Here is a 27009-nt window from a genome sequence, read left to right on the forward strand (position 1 = left end):
GGGGCCCCTCCTCACCTGCTTCTGCCCCAGCCCTCCCGGGTGCCTGACGCATTGCCACACGGCCCACTGGTGTGCCCCTGGGCCCTCCACTCTGCAACTGCCTGGGGCCGGAAGGGGGCCCTCTTCTGCTTACAACTGGGGCGCAACGCCCTCCATGATTTGCCACCCACAACTCTGCGGCTCCCTGGGACTGTGTGCTTCTCCTTCTGCTCTAGTGGAGCGTCCTAATGTGTGGTGTCTACGCTGCCCCGGTGTTCCTGCCTGGGGTGCCCCGTGCCCCGCCGTGGCCCAGTCTTATTCCTCTCTTCTCCTGCTGATGGCGGCTGGCCAGAGGACTGTTTTGCAGCCCCAGCTCGTTTCTGCGCTGTTCTGAGGGGGGACACGCCTGTAGACCTGCTGGTACTGCCTCCCTCTGGCTTCCTGGATCGTGCTCCCTGATGGACTCTACCCCACTGGCAGCTGACTGCTTGTAAAACATCCCATATCACCGGCTTGCTCTCTCTCTTGGGTGTTTAGGTGCCCACCAGGACTCCACATCGCTATGGGGAAATCAGACCCAAAGCAGCCCAAGATCGCCTTCGAACTCTGGAGATCCTCACGTCAGGACGGCGCGGGCTCAGACGGTGCCGACTCCGCTGGGATGATGGGCCCCCCGAGCCGAGATGACGACCTTAAGGCTATAATGCTTGAGATCAAGTCGACCGTCACCGGCATCACTTCCCAGCTTGATCAACTATCCGCTCGCCTTGACTCCATGAAAGCTCGGGTAGATTCCCACGACAACAGACTTCTCCATGTGGAATCCAGGGTATTTGACGCCGAGGACGCTGCCACCCAAGACAGGCAGAAGTAACTCCAGATGGATAAGATCTTGGCTGTTATTTGGTAGAAGAATGAACATTTGGAGGCCCGCTCCCACCGGAGTAACCTCCGCATCACGGGCCTTACCGAGTCAACCAACATCTACAAGATGGAAGACTTTGTCGAGCAACTCACCAAGGAAATCTTTGGGGAAATCTTATCTCCATTCTTCGTCGTGGAACTCGCCCATTGTTCCCTGGGCCCGCGTCCTGTTCCTGGTCTGCCTCCCCGCCCCATAGAGGCGAAGATCCTGAACTTCTGAGATCGCAATGCCATTCTCCGGGTGGCGCGCAATAAGGGGACCATCACGCACCAGGGGAACGCCCTTTACTTCTATCCGGACTACACCTTGACCGTTCAGGCCGCCAGGAGAGAGATTTTGCCGGCCAAGCGCATCCTCCAGAAGCATCAGGTTTCTTACTCTTTGGCCTATCCGGCGAAGCTGAGGGTCCGACAGGGCTCCAAGACACTTGTTTTTCCCAATCGCAAGAGGCCCTCGCTTTTTCTAAGAGACTGGACAAAGAGTCCAGATCCTCCCCTCCTAAGTCTCCACTCAAAGCTGCCGACCGCTTAAGTGACAATGACTAATTGTGCGGACAGTGGTTTTTCTCGCTTTCACCTGAGACCTGTTTTTGATGTTGCTATTCTACTACAGCTACTCTGCAGGGGTGTCCGCCGAGTCCTGCCATGCCCCCACCGGGATGATTTCCATTGTTCACTTTGTGTTGCCCTCTCGCAGTTGTGGGTTCACTGGGTGGAGTGGGTGGTATTCTCAGCCTGATTGGGAGGTTGGTGTGGGTGCGGGGTTGTTGGTTTCTTTTCTTTTTGGGTTGGTGGGGGTGGTTGAGGGTGGGGGGTGGTCAGGTTGTTGGGTTCCTGCTTGTTTGTTTTTGACACTGCATTGTGCCCCCTACATAGCACAGTTGCAAGTGTACCTAAATCCGCAATCTGCCTTGCTTGGTCTTTTGCACAGCACACCGTCCTCCAATTTGTTTTGATTGTCCTTACTCGACATGTCTCACAGCCACACATGCTACTTCCCTGGTCTTTTCCTCCCTCTATAGGTCGTGCCTTGCACGCCCGCCCCGCGCTGCCCCGGAGGCTGCTGCCCATTGATCGCTGCTGTTTTTACTTACCTGTGTTACTCCCCTCCTTTGCACCCCCTCGCCACGGTGGTCTCCCTGATTCACTTGAGCGCCCCGCTGGTCTGCGCTCCCTGTTGTCTGCCCCACCTAGTGCTCATTCCCGTCCTGCCCCAATATGGCTGACATAGTCTGCTGGACTTGGAACATCCGTGGCCTGAATGATTTCCGCATGGCTCGCCTCATCCATTCACACCTACATCGCCACAAAGTAGATATATGTCTCTTACAGGAGACGCACTTGCTGCCAGGCTCCGTCTCCAGACTCCAGTCCCACTACTGAGGGGAATCCCACTCTTCCACTTACTCATCCTATGCTAGAGGAGTTTCCATTTTTCTGCGCCGTGGCCTTCCTTGGCAGACCTCACATTTTCTCCTCGATCCAGAGGGTAGATATGTAATTCTCCACGGCTTACTTCCAGCCCAGCCCGTCACGATCGCCACAGTATACGGCCCCAACTCGGATGACCCGGAATTTTTTCATCATATTTGGCATGTCATCTCCTCCTGTGGCACCGCGGCGGTGATTTGGGGTGGTGATTTTAATGTTGCTCTTTCAGCGACCTTGGACCGCTCAGGATCTTACTCATCTCACCCGCGTGCTGTTTCAGCTCTTAAGTCCATTTTAAACGATAATGCACTTTATGACGTGTGGCACCATCTCCGCCCTGACGAGCATGAGGGCACTTGCGTGACGGGGGCGAGAGGTTGCTGGTTGCGAACCGACCTCTGGCTGACCTCGCCGGATGTCCTGTCTTGGCTCACTGATGCTGAACACATGGCCCTACCTTCTCCGATCTAGCGCCGGTCCAGATTCGTCTTAGGCTTCCTTTCTCCCAGCGTCGGGCCTTTACGCGGCGTCCCCCTCCCAAAGCCCTCCGGGATACTGTGTTCTGCTCGGAAATTCACACGGCGATCACTAATTATTTTGAGCTTAACGCAGGCTCTGTCGATTCCGCTTGTACCCTATGGGAGGGTTTCAAGGTTGCCATCCGAGGTGAGTGTATTTCCCGACAGGTGGGCGTCCTTCGCGCTATTCGCTCCACACTGGCAAGGCTCGAGGGTGAATTTAGGGATCTGGATGCAGCCCAGACAGCGTGTCCCGACCTGGAAACGCTTGCGCTCCTTCGCCAAAAGCACACCGAATTCTCAGATGAAGCAAGCCCTGAGCTGTCCTTTCTTGGCAGAGAGGGTCGGGCGCGTCGCTTCGGTGAGGGAGACCGCCCGGGACGTACCCTTGCTAACCTTTTGCGCCCACCACGTGCAGCCTCCTATATAACCGCCCTCAGCGATGGTGACCTGGATAGGACAAACTCCCCAGAGGATATCGAATCCCGCTTTATTGATTTTTACTCGCAACTTTACTCAGCCGGTAATCCTCTGCCACGGGAGGAGTTTGATCAGTATTTCAAATCCATTGCCCTGGCCTGGCTCGAAGATTATCACCGCAAATTTCTGGATGAGCCCTTTTCTAGGGAAGAAATACTGGCAGCCATAATCAGCCTCCCTGGCGACAAGGCCCCGGGTCTAGATGGCCAGCCCGCCTCGTTTTACAAAACATTTGCTGATATCCTGGAGCCGCATCTGGCGGCCATGTACAACGAGGCTTTTGACACTGGTCTTTTCTCGCCGTCGCTGCACGAGGCCCTGATTACCCTGCTCCTTAAGCCTGACAAGCCGGCTGACCGTCAGGATTCCTACCGCCCCCCTCTCCCTTATTATTATTGATAACAAAATTGATCGCCTCTCACCTTCTCCTGTTAATGCCCACTATTGCCCTTCCCGATCAATCCGGCTTTATGCCCGGGAGGGCAACCTCCCATAATCTGCGTACCATATTTTACGTCTTGCATCAAATGAATCCCACCCTGCCGGCAGTGGCCGCCCTTCTCGATGCCACAAAGGTGTTCGATACTCCTACTGGAGTGGCCCTTATTTTTTTACATCCTACCGTGTATGGGTTTTAGCGACATCTTTCCGTGCAAGATCAGACTTCTTTATGCTAATCCATCTGCGCGCCTCGATATTAATGGCCAGGTTTCTGATCCCATCTGCATCGCCCGCTGTACCCGACAGGACAGGGATGTCACTTATCGCCCATGCTCTTTGCCATCGCTAAGGAGCCCCTGGCCGCTAGGTTACGTCAGCACCATACGCACAGGGGCATCGTTTTCTCGTCTCGCTCCCTTCTTGTCTCCATGTACGCGGATGATGTCACTCTATATGTCCGCCATCCACAGGACAACCTCAGCCCTTTAATCCGGGAAATCATATGAGTTAGTGAGCTCTCAGGCATTCAGGTGAACTTGATCAAGTCTGTTCTGTTCCCCCTTAAACAACGCCACTTTCCCTTTCTCACCTGACTTCCTGTTTAAGTGGGCATCCGGCCCCACGCGCTATCTGGGCATTTGGCTTAGCAGGGATCTGGATGAGCTGTGGAGGGCTAACTTTGGGCGGGCGGTGGACTGGTTAGAATCCAGGGTCCCCTCGTGGAGCCGACTACCGCTGTCCCTGGTTGGCCGGATCGCCATTGCCAAAATTGTGGTTCTTCCTAAATTCCTTTACCTTTTCTCGAATATACCTATCCTCCTCACATCTCACTTTTCCCGAAAATTGCGCTCTCTGATCATCTCGCTTGTTTGGACGGGTAAACAACCCAGGGTGGTGTACGATATCCTAACTCTCCCTATGTCTGCTGGAGGGCTGGGCGCGTTTGATTTCCGTATCTATGCCCTATGCACCCAGGCCAATTTTTTACATTTTTGGATCCACCCCACCCCCCTATCAGCCTCACGTCGCGGTGGAGACCGACCTGGCTTCCCCCTGGCCTCTGTCAACCACACTGTTCGCGCCCACGGTACGCCACCGGGTGGAGGTTGACAAGGTTGAGGCGCTACGTTGGGCTTGGTCTTGCCTGCGCTGGCACTCAGGCCTTTCCCTTCTCTCTGCTAATTCCATGTCAATTGTTAATCACCCTGACTTCCTTGCGCTTCAGTCGTCCAGCATGTCCCATCATGCGGTGCGCTTGGGCCTCAGGACAGTGGCGGATCTGTACCCAGAGAACTCCTTTTACTCTCTTCCGGAGTTGCAAGATACACTGCTATTTTATCAGCTGCGTGCCACTTGCCAGAAACTGCACCCTACCTTCCCCCGGCCCCCGCCTACCCTTTCAGCTTTGGACTTCATCATATACTCCTCTTCCTCGCCGCACAAGTTAGTTACCAAGCTTTACGCTTTCTCTCTTGCGTCTGCTCACATATCTTCTGATCGGGCGTGGGAGGCATGGAGTGCGGACCTGGGCTTTGGATATATTGGAGGCCGACTGGCTTTACTGTTGTAATCAAACCAAAAAGCTGTCCTCGAACTATCGGCTCTACCTAATCCACTTCAAGTACTTGCACAGGCTGTACCGCACCCTCGTGCAGCTCCATCGACTTGGGCTTGTCCCAGGGGACAACTGTCTGCGCTGTGCTGCCACTTGGCGTGGCTTTGTCCTATGGTTTCCGAGTTCTGGCTGGCGGTGTGCTCCACCATCTCTGACATTACTGGCTCTGTCGTACAACCTGATCCCCCCCCCGTGCCTCGTGGGATTTGTCAAGTTCTGCCCTGATGCCTCTCGCCGCCTCATCTCGATGCTATTGGTGCTCGCCAGGCGAAGGGTGGCCATGTGTTGGGGGCGTCGACCTGCTTCCAAGATTGAGAATTGGCTTGAGGATGCCTCTCGGTGCCAGACTCTCCTGTCTGTGTTCTGGGACTTAATGCCTGCCAGATCTCGCCCTGTTGACATCTGGGCCCCATTGGTCTCCTGCCTTCTCTCCCATTCCCACCCCAGTGGCACTTCCTCTCCCGCGGTCCCCGCCGACCCTGAGTCCGCGGCGGCCGCCGGTGCTGGTCAGTGACTGCTCCCCACCCCTTTTCTCTCCACCTGCGCCCCTGTTGCTTCAGATTCCCTACTAAGTACGCTTTTTCATGTGTGCTTCCTCCTCCGGAGGGCTGAGAATCCAATACTGTTTAGCTGTGTCTTTATATGCTGGATTCACCATGATGCTGTGACTGTTACCTAATTGTAATCTGCCACATTTTTTGTAATGCATCCTGTCGTTACGTGCGTTGGTGCTGCATGGTGTACTGTGCCTGATGTGCCTTTAATCTTTAATAAAGGTTTTTGAATTTTTTTTTTAAAAAAAAGTACCGCAGATGGAATCCTGCTCATAAATATTTGCGAGGAAACATTTCTGTAAATCCTAGTGACCATGCATCTAACATAACACAAACAATTGTTCAGGTCACATTGTAAATGCTGCGTGCACAGTGATGTGGCCAAAATACACTTGTCCCACTGTTGATAAATGTTAGACTTTTTTCTCTTGTTTTAATACAATAGTTTTCAAACATCTGTTTTTCATATTTAGCTTTCTTTGTCTATATCCTCTCTGTGTATGGTCATCAGGTAATTTATGAATGAATGTGTGTGTGTGATTTAATTGATTCCGTGCATTATGAAATTGCATTTATATAGTGCTTACTACCCCTGACGAGACCTATGAGCGCTGGCTTTTGACAGAATAAAATTTGAAGCAGCCTAAATAATTACCATAGTAAATTTAAATTCTTACCTGTTAAAGTGCAAATCATAGATTTTATCTTTATTGAATAGGCGATTCCGACGTGTTATTCAGACAACACCATCTGCAGAGTTCTCAGGATACCGATGAGAAGGCAAACCATGATGCCCTAAGCAGAGGTGAGGAATGCAGTGTGTTATTTTGAATAAAAGAAACTTCTTAAGAATCATCCTCTTTAAAAATAGCGCCTTACTTAATTTGAGACTCCCACTTCATAGAAGAAGTGATTGTGTATCCAAATAAACAAGTCAGTAAAGTTAAAGTCCAGCATCTTGCATGCCTTATGCAGCATTATTGTATGAAACCAGAAGGATCCTACTTCTGCATGAAAGAGCTGGATAAAGAAACAAGAAAAGAATGACCTGAACAGCAGAAAACAATACTTCTGCGTTAAAATAAAAATGGACTTTCTAGTAGTCACGATCAATGTTCGTGCACATTATGTTAAAGGATCTTATTTTTCCTGCTATTTGCATCTTATTGACGACAGAGGAGGGATCCAGGAAAACGAAGTAAGATTTCCTAAGAAGTGAAGTAAACAAATCAACAAACCACATGAAAGAGGGTGACTGAGTGGGAGAGAAACGGAAGCATACTTAAGGTTCAGAGAAATAAACTACAGACTACATAAAGGAATGTTTTGACTGAGTCAATATTAAGTTTTAGTCGATTTGGAGTAAGGTGAGCCATCATATCCTCCTGCAGTAGATTAAGAAGAACATATTGAGCAGATCACTCCTGGTCTTCCTTGATCTCAATATACTGGCACGACAAGGAGCTTTAGCTACCACTACCCATTTCAAGCCCATTGCCAGAAATTGCCTTCTTATTTATGACAGTTTTCATCCCCGGCATCTGAAAGAAAACCTCCCCTTCGGGCAATTCTTACGCCTGAGGAGGAACTGCACTGACAAACCGGACTACAACTCACAGGCTAAATATCTTAGTGAGAAACTGCTGAGCCGCAATTACCCTAAACACCTAGGGGTCGATTCCGATCCTGGAAAAAAACCGTCCATACGATTCGTATCTGGAGCCCTTTCCGTACAAATCGTAAACATGCCGTACGACCCGACGAGTACGATCCGGACCGGGGTATGAGAACGCGATTCGTACGGTCCACGTCAGGTAAGGGCGATTCGTACGGAAAAGCACACAATCACATACACACCGTACGGTCCGTACACCCCATGATCGCGGGATACGGTGCGTACCCCTGCGATCATGGGGTGTACGCACCGTACCCCTGCAATTACAGGGTGTACGCACCGTGCACACAGCGAACATGGGGTACGGTCCGTACACCCCATGATCGCAGGGGTACCGTGCGTACACCCCATGATCGCAGGGGACGCATCGTACCTCTGCGATCATGGGGTGTACGCACCGTACCCGGGGGGGGGGGCGTTCCGTACCTGTTGCGGGGCAAACTCTGCTTTTATGGCTGTTTTCAGCTCCCGTAGAAAAAGGGTCATACAGTGTGTACCCGACACGAATCGTACTTGCTGGGTCAGAAAAACCTAGCCGCGAACCGTACAGATGTCTCGTTCAGTGGGTTCCGAGGGAGATCTGTACGGGGATTTGATTCGTACGGTCTCTGTACGATTCGTACGGAGTCCAGCTCCTGGTACGAATCGTACTTCGTCGTACGTACGGGGGGCATTGCAGGGTACGATTCGTATGGGAAAAACGCTACAAACGGCTATTGGAAGCAGTTTTTCCCGAATCTGAATCGACCCCCTGGTGTCAAAATCAAAAAAGAGGGCCTCTAATAACAATAGGGAAGCCCTGATAGAGCCCAAAGTTAACAACGCCACCGAAACTAAGAGACCTATCTGCATTAGCACATTTAATGTTAAGTCTGGCAAAGTGACTAAGATAGTCAAGAAACACTGGCGCGCACTTAACAGTGGGGGCCTGAACACACCTACACCTATGTTCAGCCACAGATGAGGCATGAACCTGAAAAATCACTTAGTACATACACGACCCAATGCCACCAATGAGGAAGAAGGGAGTGTACGACGACTGCACCCACTACCCCTAGGACACTACCCTTGCAGTAACTGCAGTGTCTGCCACCTCACTTCAGCCACCAAGACAGTGAACCTAAATAATAACACCACATGGGAATTGAGACAATTCACTAACTGCAACACGACAGGGGTGGTGTACCTAATTACGTGCACATGTATTCTCCACTACGTAGGGATGACTACTAGGAAAGTCAGCACCCGAATAGTTGAACACCGGAGTAACTTACGCTGCAAGCGTACCACCAAGAGATTGACTACCCACTTTCTCGAGAAACAGCACACACCTAACGACATGAGGTGGGTGGTACTAGAACACATCAAAAATAAAGATAACCTAAAGAAAAATTACATGAGAAAGAACAGCGCTGGGTTTTCAAACTTCGTACCAACACCCACGGCCTCAACAATGACATCCCCTGGGGTCAGTTTTGCTAAATGGCATCCTCAAGTCATGATCTGTCAGACAGAAAATGAAAGGAGACCCATGAAGAAGTTTACCATTGGAGGTTTCACCTATGAGGTCGGTGGCAGATACCTCGTGTACCCACTGCAACTGTAAACATACACATTTTTGATCAACTGAGCCCCTTTAGTTAGGACAGATATTTTTGGATGTCATGACACCGAGGGAAACTCTCTTTAGCCAGCCACGCAGCATCAACACATGTGACATAATCATGACATTCCCTGTTTAAATCTACACCACCACGTGGCTTCAATATCCAGGTAGTACTAGGATGAACCCCATCCCATGACATAATTCGCTTTCTACAGACAGCGAGTGTGCTCATCTTTTTTATGGCATGACACCGAGGGAAACACTCTTTAGCCAACCACGTGGCATCAACACCTGTGACATAATCATGACATTCCCTGGTTAAATCCACACCACCACATGGCTACAATATCCAGGCAGTATAAGGATGTACCTAATCCTGTGATATCATTCGTTCTCTACACACAGTAAGTGTGCTCATCTGTACTGTGTACATTTTACCGACGTAAATCTTTACCTACATAACTACAACTTTTTCAGGGTCCCTAAAAAGCCACAGCTTTATCAATATCCTAATCAATTGTTGCTTTGTAAACAATACAAAATTATACTCCTACTAATAACAGGTTATTACATGAGGATACCGCGGGAGCCGACTCGCGTATCCTACCAGCATGACCGCCACCTTTGCCATCGGCAGCGGCCATTTTGTAAACTTCTCCCGAGGTCTAGTTCTTACAGACCTCGTCGCGGGAGAATGCGGAAGTATTTGATCAGTCCCCCGCCGGAGACATGCTAAGATGCGGTCTGGATGCTGTTTTTCCTATTCTGAAGTAAGTGTTGCTTTACCTCCACAGGAACCAGATAACCGGACAGATGTCCGTATCTACTACCCGGGGGTTTCTCTAACGCAAACGCTAACAATTTCCTACCCGTTTTTCATCTTATTGGCAGATAATTTCTCAGGAAAACACTGCCCCCCATGAGTCCATCAAGCACAGTTCTGCTCACAACTAAGTATGTGCTTACAATCGGATATAACACCTTTTTTCTGTCTGTATGTGTGTCGTGTGAAAGTCACCTCATGTATGTTGTGTGTTTTTAAAGATAACCAACTACCACACAGCACTTTTGTCGGGCATGTTTATACCTTTCAGGTTGCAACCACGCTCTGAACCTGGACGACTGCACGCGCCATTAAGGAGCACCTCTCCAGCATGGAAGTACATTACAATGTGTACCCACCTACTCAACAAGAGAGAGGGGGCTGATCTCAAACCATGTCTTTCTTTACTGTTAAAGATACACTACGTGACATAGTGATTGTATGTATAACCACGCATGCTTTATTAGTTGCAGCGTTTTGTTGATTTAATATTTCAATTCCACATTTAAGTTTAATAGGAGTGGCAAACACAGGGCTGGTCCCTGTGTGGTCCTGATGAGGAGCTAGGAGTAGGCTCGAAACATGTTGATCTTACACTGAACTCCTACCCATTATAGTTATGTTTTTCCGTGTAATACCCGCTTTTAGATATACCAACCTAGGAGCGATAATAAAGTATTTTAGCCCACTAGCAAGGTATTTTTGATCACTTTAACCCACTCCACCACACTGTGCACCACACATATTCTTCCACTATAAGTGCTCCTACGTATTTTCCACAAGTCGTAGCACGCCCCAGTTCGTAGAGAACTGGGATGGCCCCAATGATGAAGCATATCACCGTGGGGAAACCCTGGTGAGTGAGGGGATTCAAGACTGACATTTTTCTTTCCTGAAGGCAATCTCTGATCATATTGATTGGGAGCCTCTTCCTTTGACTAGGTCCTTAAACCCGAGACCTCGGGTTTCATTTGGAGTTATTAAAAAAATAAACACAAACATAATGATCTATGTATATATATATATATATATTTACTTTAAAATAATAGCTATAATTTTTAATTTATGTTGAATGTTTAAAATAATATAAAAAAAAAAAATATTTATTAATGATTTAAAATATAAAAAAATTAAAAATCAATAATACATTAAAAGATTAAACTATTACAATATATTTCATCTGAAATTTCACAATACAATCAGTGCAACAGTAGGGAAAGTGTTGGATAGCAAAGGGGTAAAAATAACTATTCCCATTCCAGTGAGTGCAACAGTAGGGTAAGTGTTGGATAGCTGAGAAATTACATTTTCTATTCCAACTCCAGTGACTGCAACAGTAGGGAAAGTGTTGGATAGCAGAGAGGTAAACATTTTGATTCCCACTCCAGTGAGCTAAACAGTAGGGAAAGTGCTGGATAGCGAAGGGGTACAAATTACTATTCCCACTCCAATGAGTGCAAAAATAGCGAATGTGTTGCATAGTGGAGAATTAAACATAACTATTCCAACTCCAGTGAGTGCAACAGTAGAGAAAGTGTTGGATTGTGGAGGGGTAAGATTTACTATCCCGACTTCAGTGAGAGCAACAGTAGAGAAAGTGTTGGATAGCGGAGGGGTAAAAATAACTATTCTCATTCCACTAAATGCAACAGTAGGATAAGTGTTGGATAGCGTAGGGGTAACAATTACTTTTCCCACTCCAGTGGGTGCAAAAGTAGGGAAAGAGCTGGATAGCGAAGGGGTAAAAATTACTGTTCTCACTCCACTGAGTGCAACAGTAGGATAAGTGTAAGATAGCTAGGGGTAAAAATTACTGTTCTCTCTCAACTGAGTGCAACAGTAGGATAAGTGTTAGATAGCGGTGTGGTAAACATTACTATGCCCACTCCAACAAGTGCAACAGTAGGGAAAGTGTTGGATAGCGGGGGGGGGGATAAAAATTACTATTCTCACTCCACTGAGTGCAACAGTAGGATAAGTGTTGGATAACAGAGGGGTAACAATTACTATTCCCACTCCAGTGCGCAACAGTAGGGAAAGGGCTGGATAGCGAAGGGATAAAAATTACTATTCCCACTCCAGTGAGTGCAACAATAAGGAAAGTGTTGGATAGCGGAGGGGTAAAAATTCCTATTCCAACTCCAGTGAGTGCAACAGTAGGGAAAGTGTTGGATAGCCGAGAGGTAAGATTTACTATTACCAATCAAGTGAGAGCAAAAGTAGAGAAAGTGTTGGATAGTGGAGGGGTAAAAATTACTATTCCCACTCCACTGAATGCAATAGTTGGATAAATAGTGGATAGCTGAGGGGTAAAATGTTTAATCTCCATTCCGGTGAGTGCAACACTAGGGAAAGTGTTAGATAGAAAATGGGTTAAAATTACTATTCCTACTCCAGTGAGTTCCACAGTAGGTAAAGTGTTGGATAGCAGAGGGAGAAAAATTACTATTCCAACTCCAGTGAGTGCAACAGTAGGGAAAGTGTGGGATAGCGGAAGGGTAAAAATTACTGACCCACATGCATCATCCCGGGATTTTGCGAGTTCTAAAGTGCGAAAAATAGCGATTCGCATTTTAGAATTCGCAAAACGGGATGCATGATTATTTTCGGTAAATTTATGCGATTCGGTAAAAATCGCAATTTTTACCGAATCGCATAAATTACCGAAAAACACATTTGCGAATTCGCTATTCCCATTGGTTCCTATGGGCCAAAAGGCCCATAGGAAGCAATGGGAAGGCATTAGCAAATTGCGATTTTCACTTTGAAAGTCGCAATTTGTTAATGCATTTCATGGGTGCAGGGGGGGGGTCCAAAGGACCCCCCCATGCACCCCTGAAATGTATTTTTCGCATCATGTTTCACACACACATGTCCTAAGGACATGTGTGTCCGTAACATGAATGTTGACAAAAATGCATTTTCAGCGTTTTAAACACTTTTTGCAAATTTACAGAGTGGTTTAACCACTCGGTAAATTTGACCCCCTAATTGCGATTTCGCAATTTTAAAAGTAATCATGCATTGCTTTTAAGAAATCGCAAATTTGCGATTTCTTAAAAGCAATCGCAATTTTAGAAATCGCAAAAATGTTGCGATTTCTAAAATTGCTTGATGCATCCAAAAAAGCATTTTTGGAATCGCAAACGGCCGATTTTAAGGAATCGCACCGTTTGCGACTGCAAAAATGCTTGATGCATGTGGGCCACTATTCCCACTCCAGTGAGTGCAACAGTTGGGAACCTGTTGGATAGCGGAAGGAAAAAAAATACAATTCCCACTCCAGTGAGAGCAACAATAGACAAAGTATTGGATAGTGGGGAGGGGGGTTAAAATTACTATTCCCACTCCCAAAAAGTGCAGCAGTAGGGAAAGTGTTGGATAGCACAGGGGTAAAAATTACTATTCTCACTCCACTGAGTGCAACAGTAGGATAAATATTGGATAGCCGAGGGGTAAAATGTACTATTCCCTCCCCGCTTAGTGCAACAGTAGGGAAAGTGCTGTTAAGCAAAATGATAAAAATTACAATTCCCACTCCAGTGAGTGTAACAGTAGGGAAAGTGTTGGATAGCAGAGGGGTAAAATTAACTATTCCCACTTCAGTGAGTACAAATGTAGGGAAAGGGTTAGCTAGCAATGGAGTAAATATAACTATTCCAACTTTAGTGAGTGCAACAGTAGGGGAAAGTGTTGGATAGCGGAAACAATTAATTTACTATTCCAACTCCAGTAAGTTCATTAGTAGGGAAAGTGTTGGATAGTAGAGGTGTACAAATTACTATTCACACTCCAGTGAGTGCAACAGTAGGGATAGTGTTGGATAGCAGAGAGGTCAAAATTACTATTCTCACTCCACTGAGTGCAACAATAGGATACATGTTGGCTAGCGGAGGAGTCAAATTTACTATTCCCTTTCCACTGAGTGCAACAGTAGGGAAAGTGATGGATAGTGAAGTGGTAAAAATTACCATTCCCACTCCAGTGATTGCAAAAGTAGGGAATGTGTTGGATAGCAGAGGGGTAAAAATTACTATTCCCACTCCAATGAGTGCAACAATAGAAAATGTGTTGCATAGCGGAGGATTAAACATAACTATTCCAACTCCAGTGAGAGCAACAGTAGAGAAAGTGTTGGATAGCGGAGGGGTAACAATAACTATTCTCATTCCACTGAATGCAACAGTAGGATAAGTGTTGTATGGCGTAGGGATAACAATTACTGTTCTCACTCCACTGAGTGCAACAGTAGGATAAGTGTTAGATAGTGCAGGGGTAAAAATTACTATTCCCACTCCAACCAATGCAAAAGTAGAGAAAGTGTTGGATTGGGAAGGAGTAAAAATTACTGTTCTCACTCAACTGAGTGCAACAGTAGGATAAGTGTTAGATAGCGGACGGGTAAACATTACTATGCCCACTCCAACAAGTGCAACAGTAGGGAAAGTGTTGGATAGCGGGGGGAGCGGGGTTAAAAATGACTATTCTCACTCCACTGAGTGCAACAGTAGGATAGGTGTTGGATAGCAGACGGTTAATAATTACTATTCCCACCCCAGTGAGTGCAACAGTAGGAAAAGTGCTGGATAGCGAAGGGGTAAAAATTACTCTTCCCACTCCAGTGAGTGCAACAATAAGGAAAGTGTTGGATAGCGGAGGGGTAGAAATTCCTATTCCAACTCCAGTGAGTGCAATAGTAGGGAAAGTGTTGGATAGCCGGGGTAAGATTTACTATTCCCAATCCAGTGAGAGCAACAGTAGAGATAGTGTTGGATAGTGTAGGGGTAAAAATTACTATTCCCACTCCACTGAATGCAACAGTTGGATAAATGTTTGATAGCTGAGGGGTAAAATGTTTCATTTCCACTCCGGTGAGTCCAACACTAGGGAAAATGTTAGATAGAAAATGGGTTAACATTACTATTCCTACTCCAATGAGTTCCACAGTAGGGAAAGTGTTGGATAGCAGAGGGGGGAAAATGACTATTCCAACTCCAGTGATTGCAACAGAAGGGAAAGTGTGGGATAGCGGAAGGGTAAAAATTACTAATCCCACTCCAGTGAGTGCAACAGTAGGGAAAGTGTTGGATAGCAGAATAGTTAAATTTACTATTTGACGTCCAGTGAGTGCAACAGTAGGGAACGTGTTGGATAGCGGAAGGAAAACAAATACAATTCCCACTCCAGTGAGAGCAACTGTAGGGTAAGTGTTGGATAGCGGAATAATTAACTTTACTATTCCAACTCCAGTGAGTGCAACAGTAGGGAAAGTGTGGGATAGCGGAGGGTAAAAATTACTATTCCCACTCCGGTGAGTGCAACAGTAGGTAAAGTGTTGGATAGCGGAAGGAAAAAAAATACAATTCCCACTCCAGTGAGAGCAACAATAGAGAAAGTATTGGATAGCGGGGAGGGGGGTTAAAATTACTATTCCCACTCCCAAAAGTGCAGCAGTAGGGAAAGTGTTGCATAGCTCAGGGGTAAAAATTACTATTCTCACTCCACTGAGTGCAACAGTAGGATAAATATTGGATAGCCGAGGGGTGAAATGTACTATTCCCTCTCCACTTAGTGCAACAGTAGGGAAAGTGCAGTTAAGCAAAGTGGTAAAAATGACAACTCCCACTCCAGTGAGTGTAACAGTAGGGAAAGTGTTGGATAGCAGGGGGGGTAAAACTAACTATTCCCACTTCAGTGAGTACAAATGTAGGGAAAGGCATGGCTAGCAATTGAGTAAAAATAACTATTCCAACTTTAGTGAGTGCAACAGTAGGGGGAAGTGTTGGATAGCGGAAACATTTAATTTACTATTTCAACTCCAGTGAGTGCAACAATAAGGAAAGTGTTGGATAGCGGAGAGGTAGAAATTCCTATTCCAACTCCAGTGAGTGCCACAGTAGTGAAAGTGTTGGATAGCCGGGGTAAGATTTACTATTCCCAATCCAGTGAGAGCAACAGTAGAGAAAGTGTTGGATTGTGGAGGGGTAAAAATTACTATTCCCACTCCACTGAATGCAACAGTTGGATAAATGTTGGATAACTGAGGGGTAAAATGTTTCATCTCCACTCCGGTGAGTGCAACACTAGGGAAAGTGTTAGATAGAAAATGGGTTAAAAATACTATTCCTACTCCAATGACTTCCACAGTAGGGAAACTGTTCGATAGCAGAGGGGGAAAAATGACTATTCCAACTCCAGTGATTGCAACAGAAGGGAAAGTGTGGGATAGCGGAAGGGTAAAAATTACTATTCCTACTCCAGTGAGTGCAACAGTAGGGAAAGTGTTGGATAGCAGAATAATTAAATTTACTATTCGACCTCCAGTGAGTGCAACAGTAGGGGACGTGTTGGATAGAGGAAGGAAAAAAAAATACAATTCCCACTCCAGTGAGAGCAACAGTAGGGTAAGTGTTGGATAGCAGAATAATTAAATTTACTATTCCAACTCCAGTGAGTGCAACAGTAGGGAAAGTGTGGGATAGCGGAAGGGTAAAAATTACTATTCCCACTCCAGTGAGTGCAACAGTAGGGAACGTGCTGGATAGTGGAAGGAAAAAAATACAATTCCCTCTCCAGTCGGAGCAACAATAGAGAAAGTATTGGATAGCGGGGAGGGGGGTTAAAATTACTATTCCCACTCCCAAAAAGTGCAGCAGTAGGGAAAGTGTTGGATAGCTCAGGGGTAAAAATTACTATTCTCACTCCACTGAGTGCAACAGTAGGATAAATATTGGATAGCCGAGGGGTGAAATGTACTATTTATTTATTTTTATTTATTTTATTCGATTTATATAGCGCGTTATAACCCAGGGGCCTCTAAGCGCTTGTCAGGTAAGCACAGCAGAAATTCCTAAAAAAGCCCAACCAGGAATTATAGCCCAGCCCAGGCCTTCTGGAAAAGAACCGTTTTCAGCTTCTTCCGGAAGGACATCAAATTAGATTCCTTCCGCAGATCCGCCGATAGATTATTCCAGACTGCTGGGAGAGTATTGGAGATGGCGCGGCCACCCACTGTAGCCAATCTGAAGCGTGGTTGGGTAAGAAAAGTTGCTTCAGCAGATCTTAACAACCTACCCGGTTTGTATGGAGTCAGGCGGGTCTTAATATATCTTGGCGCCTTTCCATAGAGCGATTTATGTGCGATGCAGAGCCCTTTAAAGAGCACCCTCTGCCTTATTGGCAGCCAGTGTAGCTCGCGCATAAGTGGGGACGCATGCGAGCTCCTTGGTTTCTTAAAAATGAGCCTGGCGGCATCATTCATCACCACTTGAAGTTTGTCCAAGAGTTTTTGGGGCAGACCAAGATAAAACGAATTGCCATAGTCCAACCTTGATAATATCATTGCGGACACCGCCCGTCTCAAGGTGGAGAAGGACAATAATGGCGCAATTTTTCTGAGTTGTCGGAGAAGGCCGACACAGGTTCCTACCACCGTGGTGACTTGCTTCCGCATGGATAGTTTATCATCCACATGGATGCCTAGGCTTTTTACCTCCACTGCAGGTTCTGGGGGTGGCCCAAGTTCCCTTGGCCAAAGCCCGTCGTGCCATGGATTACCAGCGATGGTGATAGGTAGAACCTCTGTCTTGTCCGGGTTGATTTTTAAAGAGTTCAACGACATCCAATTGGCTGTTTGTTTGAGAATGTTTTGCAGCCTTGCTGATGCCCCAGGAGCATTATCCATTTGCATAATGATGTGGGTGTCGTCAGCGTAGTTATATACCTGGCAATCCATTTGATTGAGGAGTGAAATCAATGGTTGGAGATATATATTAAATAGGAGGGGCGACAGGGCAGACCCCTGCGGCACTCCACAAGAAATTGGTGTTGCAGTGGAGAGCAATTCTCCCAGCTGTACTCTTTGCGTCCTCCCTTGTAGGAAAGATGCAAACCAGGCATGAGCTGTGCCCTGAATGTCGAAATCCCTCAACCGCGACAAGAGTTGTTTATGACACACAGTGTCAAACGCCGCGGAGAGGTCTAACAACACCAGGGCACCGGGTATCTTCTTATCTGCCCTATCCCTGAGCTCATCCAGGATAGACAGCATGACCAGTTCCGTGCTGTGATTCGCACGGAACCCCGATTGATTTGGTTCCAACAGACCATTCCTTTCCAGATGGTCGGAGAGATCGGACAAAACATGCTGTTCTAGCACTTTGGCAAGGAAAGGAATCTGCGAGATAGGCCTGAAGTTTTTCAGGCACTTCACGTCTGCCCCAGTTTTTTTTAACAGAGGGATCAGTCGTGCTTCCTTGAAGGCTGTCGGAACCTTGCCTAATGCTAAAGATGAGTTCAGGAGAGCCAGGACCTCTTCTTCTATTCCTGGCATGACCAGTTTGAAGACTTCAGGAGGGCAGGGATCAGCCTGGGAGCCAGACTTAACTCGCCCCATAAGCAGGGACAGTTCATCCTTCGCAATCAAGGGTAGGGTGTCCAGAGGTCTGTCCACCAGCTTCTTGGCCGGGGTGGTCTGTAGGGGGCAGGCATGCATGGGAGTACGAGCAATTTCTGAGATGAGGTCTGTGATTTTGCTAGTGAAGAAGTCCTGAAACCTCTGACAGTCCTCTAACGTGAACTCCGGCCTCTGATCTTTTGCTTTCCTGAGTTCATTTAGGACTCGAAAGATTTCTTTTTGTGGATCTTTGGCTGTAATGATCCTTTCCTCATAGAACTCAGCCTTGCTAGCTGTTATTGCCCGTTTATAGGTCGCTAGTTCTAGCATATAGAGACTTCGCGCATTAGTGTCATAGGCTCTGCGCCTATGACACTACTATTCCCTCTCCACTTAGTGCAACAGTAGGGAAAGTGCAGTTAAGCAAAGTGGTAAAAATTACAACTCCCACTCCAGTGAGTGTAACAGTAGGGAAAGTGTTGGATAGCAGGGGGGTAAAATTAACTATTCCCACTTCAGTGAGTACAAATGTAGGGAAAGGCATGGCTAGCAATGGAGTAAAAATAACTATTCCAACTTTAGTGAGTGCAACAGTAGGGGGAAGTGTTGGATAGCGGAAACATTTAATTTACTATTCCAACTCCAGTAAGTGCAACAGTAGGGAAGGTGTTGGATAGTGGAGGGGCACAAATTACTATTCCCACTCCAGTGAGTGCCACAGTAGGGAAAGTGTTGGATAGCAGAGGGGCAAATATTACTATTCCCACTCCAAAGAGTGCAACAGTAGGAAAGTGTTGGATAGCGAAGGGGTAAAAATTACTATTCCAACTCACAACAGGTGCAGCAGTAGGGAAAGTGTTGGGTAGCAGAGGCGTCATATTTACTATTCCCTCTCCACTGAGTGCAACAACAGGGAAAGTGCTGGATAGCGAAGGGGTAATAATTACTATTCCCACTGCAGTGAGTGCAACATTAGGGAAAGTGTTGGATAGTAAAGGTGTAAAAATAACTATTCCCATTCCAGTGAGTGCAAAAGTAGGGTAAGTGTTGAATAGTGGAATAATTAAATGTACTATTCCCTCTCCACTTAATGCAACAGTAGGGAAAGTGTTGGCTAGCAATGGAGTAAAAATAACAATGCCAACTGCAGTGAGTGCAACAGTAGGGGAAAGTGTTGGATAGCGGAAACATTTAATTTACTATTCCAACTCCAGTAAGTGCAACAATAGGGAAAGTGTTAGATAGCAGAGGGGCAAATATTACTATTCCCACTCCAAAGAGTGCAACAGTAGGCAAAGTGTTGGATAGCAGAGGGGTCAAAATTACTTTTCTCACTCCACTGAGTGCAACAGCAGGATAAATGTTGGCTAGGGGAGGAGTCAAATGTACTATTCCCTTTCCACTGAGTGCAACGGTAGGGAAAGTGATGGATAGTGAAGTGGTAAAAATTACTATTCCCACTCCAGTGAGTGCAACAGTAGGGAAAGTGTTGGATATCAGAGGGGTAAAAATTACTATTCCCACTCCAATGAGTGCAACAATAGGGAATGTGTTGCATAGCGGAGGATTAAACATAACTATTCCAACTCCAGTGAGAGCAACAGTAGAGAAAGTGTTGGATAGCGGAGAGTAAAAATAACTATTCTCATTCCACTGAATGCAACAGTAGGATAAGTGTTGGATGGCGTAGGGATAACAATTACGGTTCTCACTCCACTGAGTGCAACAGTAGGATAAGTGTTAGATAGTGGAGGGGTAAAAATTACTATTCCCACTCCAACAAGTGCAACAGTAGAGAAAGTATTGGATAGGGAAGGAGTAAAAATTACTGTTCTCACTCAACTGAGTGCAACAGTAGGATAAGTGTTAGATAGCGGAGGGGTTAAAATTACTATGCCCACTCCAACAAGTGCAACAGTAGGGAAAGTGTTGGATAGCCGATGGGGGGGGGAGGGGGTTAAAATGACTATTCTCACTCCACTGAGTGCAACAGTAGGATAAGTGTTGGATAGCAGACAGGTAACAATTACTATTCCCACTCCAGTGAGTGCACCAGTAGGGAAAGTGCTGGATAGCGAAGGGGTAAAAATTACTATTTCCACTCCAGTGAGTGCAACAATAAGGAAATAAGGAAAGTGTTGGATAGCGGAGGGGCATATATTACTATTCCCACTCCAGTGAGTGCAACAGTAGGGAAATTGTTGGATATCAGAGGGGTAAAAATTACTATTCCCACTCCAATGAGTGCAACAATAGGGAATGTGTTGCATAGCGGAGGATTAAACATAACTGTTCCAACTCCAGTGAGAGCAACAATAGAGAAAGTGTTGGATAGCGGAGGGGTAGAAATAACTATTCTCATTCCACTGAATGCAACAGTAGGATAAGTGTTGGATGGTTTAGGGATTAAAATTACTGTTCTCACTCAACTGAGTGAAACATTAGGATAAGTGTTAGATAACGGAGGGGTAAACATTACTATGCCCACTCCAACAAGTGCAACAGTAGGGAAAGTGTTGGATAGCCGGTGGGGGTGGGGGTAAAAATGACTATTCTCACTCCACTGAGTGCAACAGTAGGATAAGTGTTGGATAGCAGACGGGTAACAATTACTATTCCCACTCCAGTGAGTGCAACAGTAGGGAAAGTGCTGGATAGTGAAGGGGTAAAAATTACTATTTCCACTCCAGTGAGTGCAACAATAAGTAAAGTGTTGGATAGCGGAGGGGAAAAAATTCCTATTCCAACTCCAGTGAGTCCAACAGTAGGGAAAGTGTTGGATAGCCGAGGGGTAAGATTTACTATTCCCAATCCAGTGAGAGCAACAGTAGAGAACGTGTTGGATAGTGGAGGGGTAAAAATTACTATTCCCACTCCACTGAATGCAACAGTAGGATAAATGTTGAATAGCTGAGGGGTAAAATGTTTAATCTCCACTCCGGTGAGTGCAACACTAGGGAAAGTGTTAGATAGAAAATGGGTTAAAATTACTAATCCTACTCCAATGAGTTCCACAGTAGGGAAAGTGTTGGATAGCAGAGTGGGAAAAATTACTATTCTGTAGTAGGGGATCTCTGTGTATAGTCATAATCTAGTGAATAGTCCCGCCCCATGTGCGCGGACCCCGGAGCAATCAAAAATAATCTCTTAAGTTGTCAAAACATGCAGACCTGCACAGACACTTAACCCCTTCGATGCTCATGACGAGCTCAGCTCGTCATGAGGCACAGTTGAGCTGTGCTGATGACGAGCTGAGCTCGTCATGAAACCATAGTATTCAAGCAGATTCAGCACAGGAGGGGAAAACACCTAGCAGCCAAGGTGTTAAGAGAGAATTTAAAGACAGATAATGCAGCCTATATCCACAGGCTACACTGTCCAGTACTTCAACTAGAAATTCCACCAAAATCCACAAACAGCACAGTCTATCCAGGGTTTTCCATAGAGAAAACCTTGCCTTTAACAGCAAAACCCTCTGGAATGATAGAGAGGAAGAAGTGGACAGACAAGCCCCATAGGCTGCCATTATGTGGCTCAAAACAGGATACTGTGCCTTTAAGAGAACTTTCCAGAAGCCTCACAGTATCCCAGAATGCAGTGCAGGTCCCTTTTACCTTCAGTTCTTTTTTCCGGCTCCTGCTAGCAGGACCCTGGAGCATTAGCTCTTCTTTTTTGAGTTTTTTCTATACAATTTTTGTGATAATGTTGGATTTTTCTAACTTCACTCGACGTCTTTGGCCTTTATCTACATTCTGCTGTGTTTTTTTGGCAGAATTTCTGCAGTCTTCTTGTCTTTAGACTATTTCTAGTCTGACAAGTGCTTCGTCTGCAGCTGAACTAAAGACCAAAGCTGAAGCTCACAGGGTTTGTACTCTGTGCTTGCCTGTGTCTTTTGACACCTGTCTTCTCTGTACCTTCTTTTCTATGAGGCTTCGGCTCCCAGGTTTCAAACAGAGGAGTTTGAAGGCATCTTCAGCCTCTGGGTAAGGAGAGGGTAGGTCCTCTACCGAGTTCCATGCTGTGATCTCTGGGGTTCTCCCCAGAAAGGGCACGTCTGAGCTATGACGCGGTTCCGGTCTGCGTCGGGCCGTCATGGAGGGCCTCGACGTCATGGAGGTCCTCGACATCATGGGGTGCCTCGACGTCATGGGGTGCCTCGACGTCATGGGGTGCCTCGACGTCATGGAGTGCCTCGACGTCATGGAGTGCCTCGACGTCATGGACTGCCTCGACGTCATGGAGCAGTGATGCTCGACGTCATGGAGCAGTGATGCTCGACGTCATGGAGCAGTGATGCTCGACGTCATGGAGCAGTGATGCTCGACGTCATGGAGCAGTGATGCTCGACGTCATGGAGCAGTGATGCTCGACGTCATGGAGCAGTGATGCTCGACATCATGGAGCAGGGAAGCTCGACGTCATGGAGCAGGGATGCTCGACGTCATGGAGCAGGGATGCTCGACGTCATGGAGCAGGGATGCTCGACGTCATGGAGCAGGGATGCTCGACGTCATGGAGCAGGTATGCTCGACGTCATGGGGCAGGGATGCTCGACGTCATGGGGCAGGGATGCTCGACGTCATGGGACAGTGAGGCTCAAGGTCAGGGAGCGGTGAGGCTCGACGTCATGGAGCAGTGATGCTCCTTTTGGGGCGTTGGTCGCTTGGGCTCTGCTCTCTTCCTTTGGGTCCGGACGTCAGCGTTAGGGATGGCTCGGCGTCTCCGTGTTTGACACCGTAGTGACATTTTGACGTCTGAGTGTTGGTTGTCGTAGAGACAGTCACTGTCTTAGTGATGGTGACGTCGTAGTGAGGTCGACGTCATGGGTTGCAGCCGCAGAATACTGCCGGCGCTTGACGCCTGGGTCTTGTTCCAGGCCTCGCTCCGTGATGAGCCTCTCTTCGTAGGAGGGGATTTTGTGTTCCCGGCACCGTCCACTCACGACGCAGAGCAGTTGCTCAGCGTCGAGGAACCCCTCTGATGGGGAGTTTGTGGCTACTCACCACGTGTAAGCGAGGGACGTTGGTCCTTTTGCTTAGTTTTGAGTATTTGCATACCTACTCATCGGCTAGGTCGCCTCCTGCTCAACCACCACTGGTGAGACCACCGGGAATGTTTCGGAATTCTCTCGGTTCCCTCTCCCGCCCACCACCCCAGGGGCCTTTGGCCTCTCAGTCTGCGAACCCCCGTGCCTTGATGCCAGGGATGCGTCTTCCATGAGTACGGGGAGTCTCTCTCCGACTCTTAACTGGTTGGCGGGACTTAACTTTCGTCCACTACCACCTGACAAGAGGTTCTGGCTCCGACCGTGCTCCTGACTTGGTCGCAGGGGTGGCGGCATGTAGACATCATGCTGTGGCCCGCTGTTGCTGGACCGTGGTGGTAAGCTCCCTCTGTGGGGGTGTTTTCTTCACCGATTTGTGGTTCCCCTGCCGAGAGACAGGAGGGAAGCCTTACAGGAGATGGTCTAATGGGCCTGATAGTTTCGGATCTAAGCATCAGTGTCGGAGCGGAGTTTTCTCTCCTGCCGACCCCCAGGTATTGTAGGTTTGTCCTACGTTGCCATACTTTTATTCGTCTGACGTCTCTGCAGCCTGCGGCTCAGCAGTGTGCTTCTACTCTCCCGTTCTTTGGGCAACCCTTGGGCTGCCATGAGAGTAGTGAGTGGCTCGCATGAAGTCTGACTCGGAGACTTTTGGACGGCTGTAGGTTTGGGGCGTGGAGAACGGCTTGATGCCTTCTGCCCTTTCTAGCTGCGTTTTTCCTCCCAGGATTTGCCTGTGGTCCCGGGCCGCCATTTAATGCTTTACAAGTATATTGTGCGCATACGCGGGAGAGCTTGTTGCTCCTTCGCGAACAAAGGCCGGTCGGGTCTAAGTCAGGCTTCGGTTCATCGGCCCTCCTCCAGCAATTCCTCCGGTCAGCTCGCGGTTTCAGCTGCGCGAGCTCCAAGCAGAGGCCGATATCCTGTTAAGGAAAAGGGCGATAGAGGACGTACCTCTGTCTCAAAGGGGAAGAGGTCTGTACTCCCGGTTCTTTCTGGTTCGCAAACAGGACAAGAACGAGTTCAGGCCCATTCTGGATTTGCGACAAGCAAACAAGTGGATTCGCAGAGAGGAATTTCGCATGCTGTCGTTGCATCAGGTTTATACTCAGCTGCAACAGGGAGATTGGCTCTGTGCCATAGATCTACAGGATGCGTACTTCCATGTGCTCATTGCACACAAACACAGGAAGTTCCTACGATTCTAAGTCGGCGCCCATCATTATCAGTACACAGTACTGCCAGTCGGGCTGAAGTCTGCGCCCAGAACATTCTCGAAGTGCATGGCAGTGGTAGCTGCACGCCTGAGGAAAAACGAGGTGTTGATCAAGGCCTCCTCCTTCTCGGAAGCTCAGGCACACTTCCAGAGGACGGGCGTTCTCTTGAACAAGCTGGGGTTGCCCATCAACATGTCCAAGTCTGTCCCGATTCCGGTCCAGTGCATACAGTACGTGGAAACCTCCATCAATACGCTGTCAGCAAGCGTGTCTCCTTCGGAGGAGAGACGATTATCACTCCTTAGGAAGGTTCAGGCTCTTGTGACTGCTCCATCTACAACAGTGAGGACGGTGTCTTCTCTACTGGGGTCGATGGCCTCTTGTATCTTCCTCACGCCACACGCACGGCTGCTCATGAGATCTTTGCAGGAGTGCTTGGAGGATCAGTGGGATTAGAGGAAAGGATCTTGGGGCGACAAGATACGACTGTCTCTGCGTGCTCTTTAGGTCTCTGAAGTGGTAGTGTTCAGCGAAGAATCTCCTCAGAGGGGTTCCCTTTCACTAGGACATTTCCACACAGACTATCGTGATGGATGCGTCTCCCCACGGCTAGGGGGCGCTTTCCGGAGACTTGCAGACACTAGGAACGTGGTCCCCGATGGAGTCCACGTATCACATCATTTTCCGGGAACTCAGAGCTGTTCAGTTGGCACTGAAGGCGTTTCTTCCGTCCTTCCAGACCAACTCTCTGCTTGCACAGACGGACAATACGACCACAATGTATTACCTCAACAAGCAGGGGGGTTCGAGATCGCGCACTCTGTCGCAGGAGGCGCGGGCGATCTGGCGCTGGTTTCTAGCCAGAGGACTGTCGATAACAGATACCCATCTGCCAGATGTGCAGAATGGTCAGGCAGACGTGCTGAGCAGACTGATTCAGGAAAACCACGAATGGGTCATAAACTACGAAGTACTACGAGAAGTCTTCGCAAGGTGGGGGACACCGCCGAAACAGCAAATGTTGAGACTTCGCCTCCAGGTACTACCAGCAGGGGACGCTGGGGAATGCGTTATGGATTAACTGGTCGAACAGCTTTCTGTACGCTTTTCCACCCTTTCCTCTGATTCCGGCGGTGCTCATCAAGCTGTCCCAGTCCAGGGCGCGGATGATCCTGATTGCCCCGGAATGGTCCAGACAGTGGTGGTTCACAGAACTGCTTCACCGGTCTCTCCTTCCTCACATACGGCGGCCGTGCAGGCCGGACCTTCTCACAAAGTTCAGGGGGCAGATGTTGCACCCCAACCTCTCGTCTTTGAGTTTGGCTGCATGGCTCCTGAGATAGTGCAATATGGCCATTTGAATCTACCAGAAGTTTGTATGGACATACTGAAGGAGGCTAAGCAACCTTCCACTAGGACTTCTTATGCTTACAAGTGGAAGAGGTTTTGCATCTGGTGCAAGTCCAAGGACCATGACCTGACGACGTGTAAGGAAGATGTCATCCTTCTGCATCTTCTACACCTGGTGCAGTCTGGCCTTAATGCCCAATCCATTAAGGTTCATCTTGCTGCGCTGACTGCCTACAGGAAATGACCTTCGCAGACTTCCTTCTTTCAGATCCCTGTGATCAAAGGTTTTTTGGAAGGCTCAAAGAAAGTGTTCCCTCCTGTCCAGCTTCCTTCGCCTTCATGGGAATTGAACGTTGTGCTGTCCAGATTGATGAAGGAGCCTTTTGACCCTTTTCATAAGGCTTCGTTGCAGCTCCTGTCCTGGAAGGCGGCATTCCTTTTGGTCATTACATCGGCCCGCAGGGTGAGGGAAATTCAGGCGTTGTGTTGCCAAGAACCTTATACTGTATTTCATGCTGCTAAGGTTGTTATGCATACTCTCCCTATATTTCGTCCAAAGGTTATGTCTGATTTCCATGGTAACCAGACTATAACTTTACCTATGTTTTTTCAGAATCCTTCATCTCCATCGGAAAGGTCTCTGCATTCCCTGGTTGTTAGGAGGGTGTTGAAGTTTTATTTGGATAAAGCCAAAGATATTCGTAGGTCATTCCAATTGTTTATCAATTGTGGATCAGTCAGGACCAGTCTTGCTACCTCTAAACAGTCCATCTCGAGGTGGATTGTGTCCTGTATACAATTGGGTTGCCAAAAGGCTGATTCCACCAGGTGCAAAGCTGCCGCGACTGCTTTGCTCCGTAATGTTCCAATTGTAGAAATCTGCAAGGCGGCCACTTGGAAGTCGGTCCATACCTTTGTTAAGCTTTACTGTCTGAACACTGATGCCAGGGCAGATGC

General features: G+C 47.7%; 1 protein-coding gene across 2 annotated transcripts in view; it reads left to right on the forward strand.

Annotated features, from left to right (window-relative positions):
- Nucleotides 1-27009, forward strand: part of LOC147732780 (uncharacterized) — a 635036-nt gene that overhangs the window by 38825 nt on the left and 569202 nt on the right. For both annotated transcript variants that reach the window (XM_086957331.1, XM_086957332.1), the window contains exon 4: nt 6661-6747. In XM_086957331.1, coding sequence (XP_086813457.1) covers nt 6661-6747 — 87 coding nt within the window. The remainder of the gene's footprint in view (nt 1-6660; nt 6748-27009) is intronic.

The sequence above is a fragment of the Lissotriton vulgaris genome, chromosome 2_1, assembly GCF_964263255.1.
Source record: "Lissotriton vulgaris chromosome 2_1, aLisVul1.2, whole genome shotgun sequence".
In the NCBI taxonomy this organism is placed as follows: Eukaryota; Metazoa; Chordata; class Amphibia; order Caudata; family Salamandridae; genus Lissotriton; species Lissotriton vulgaris.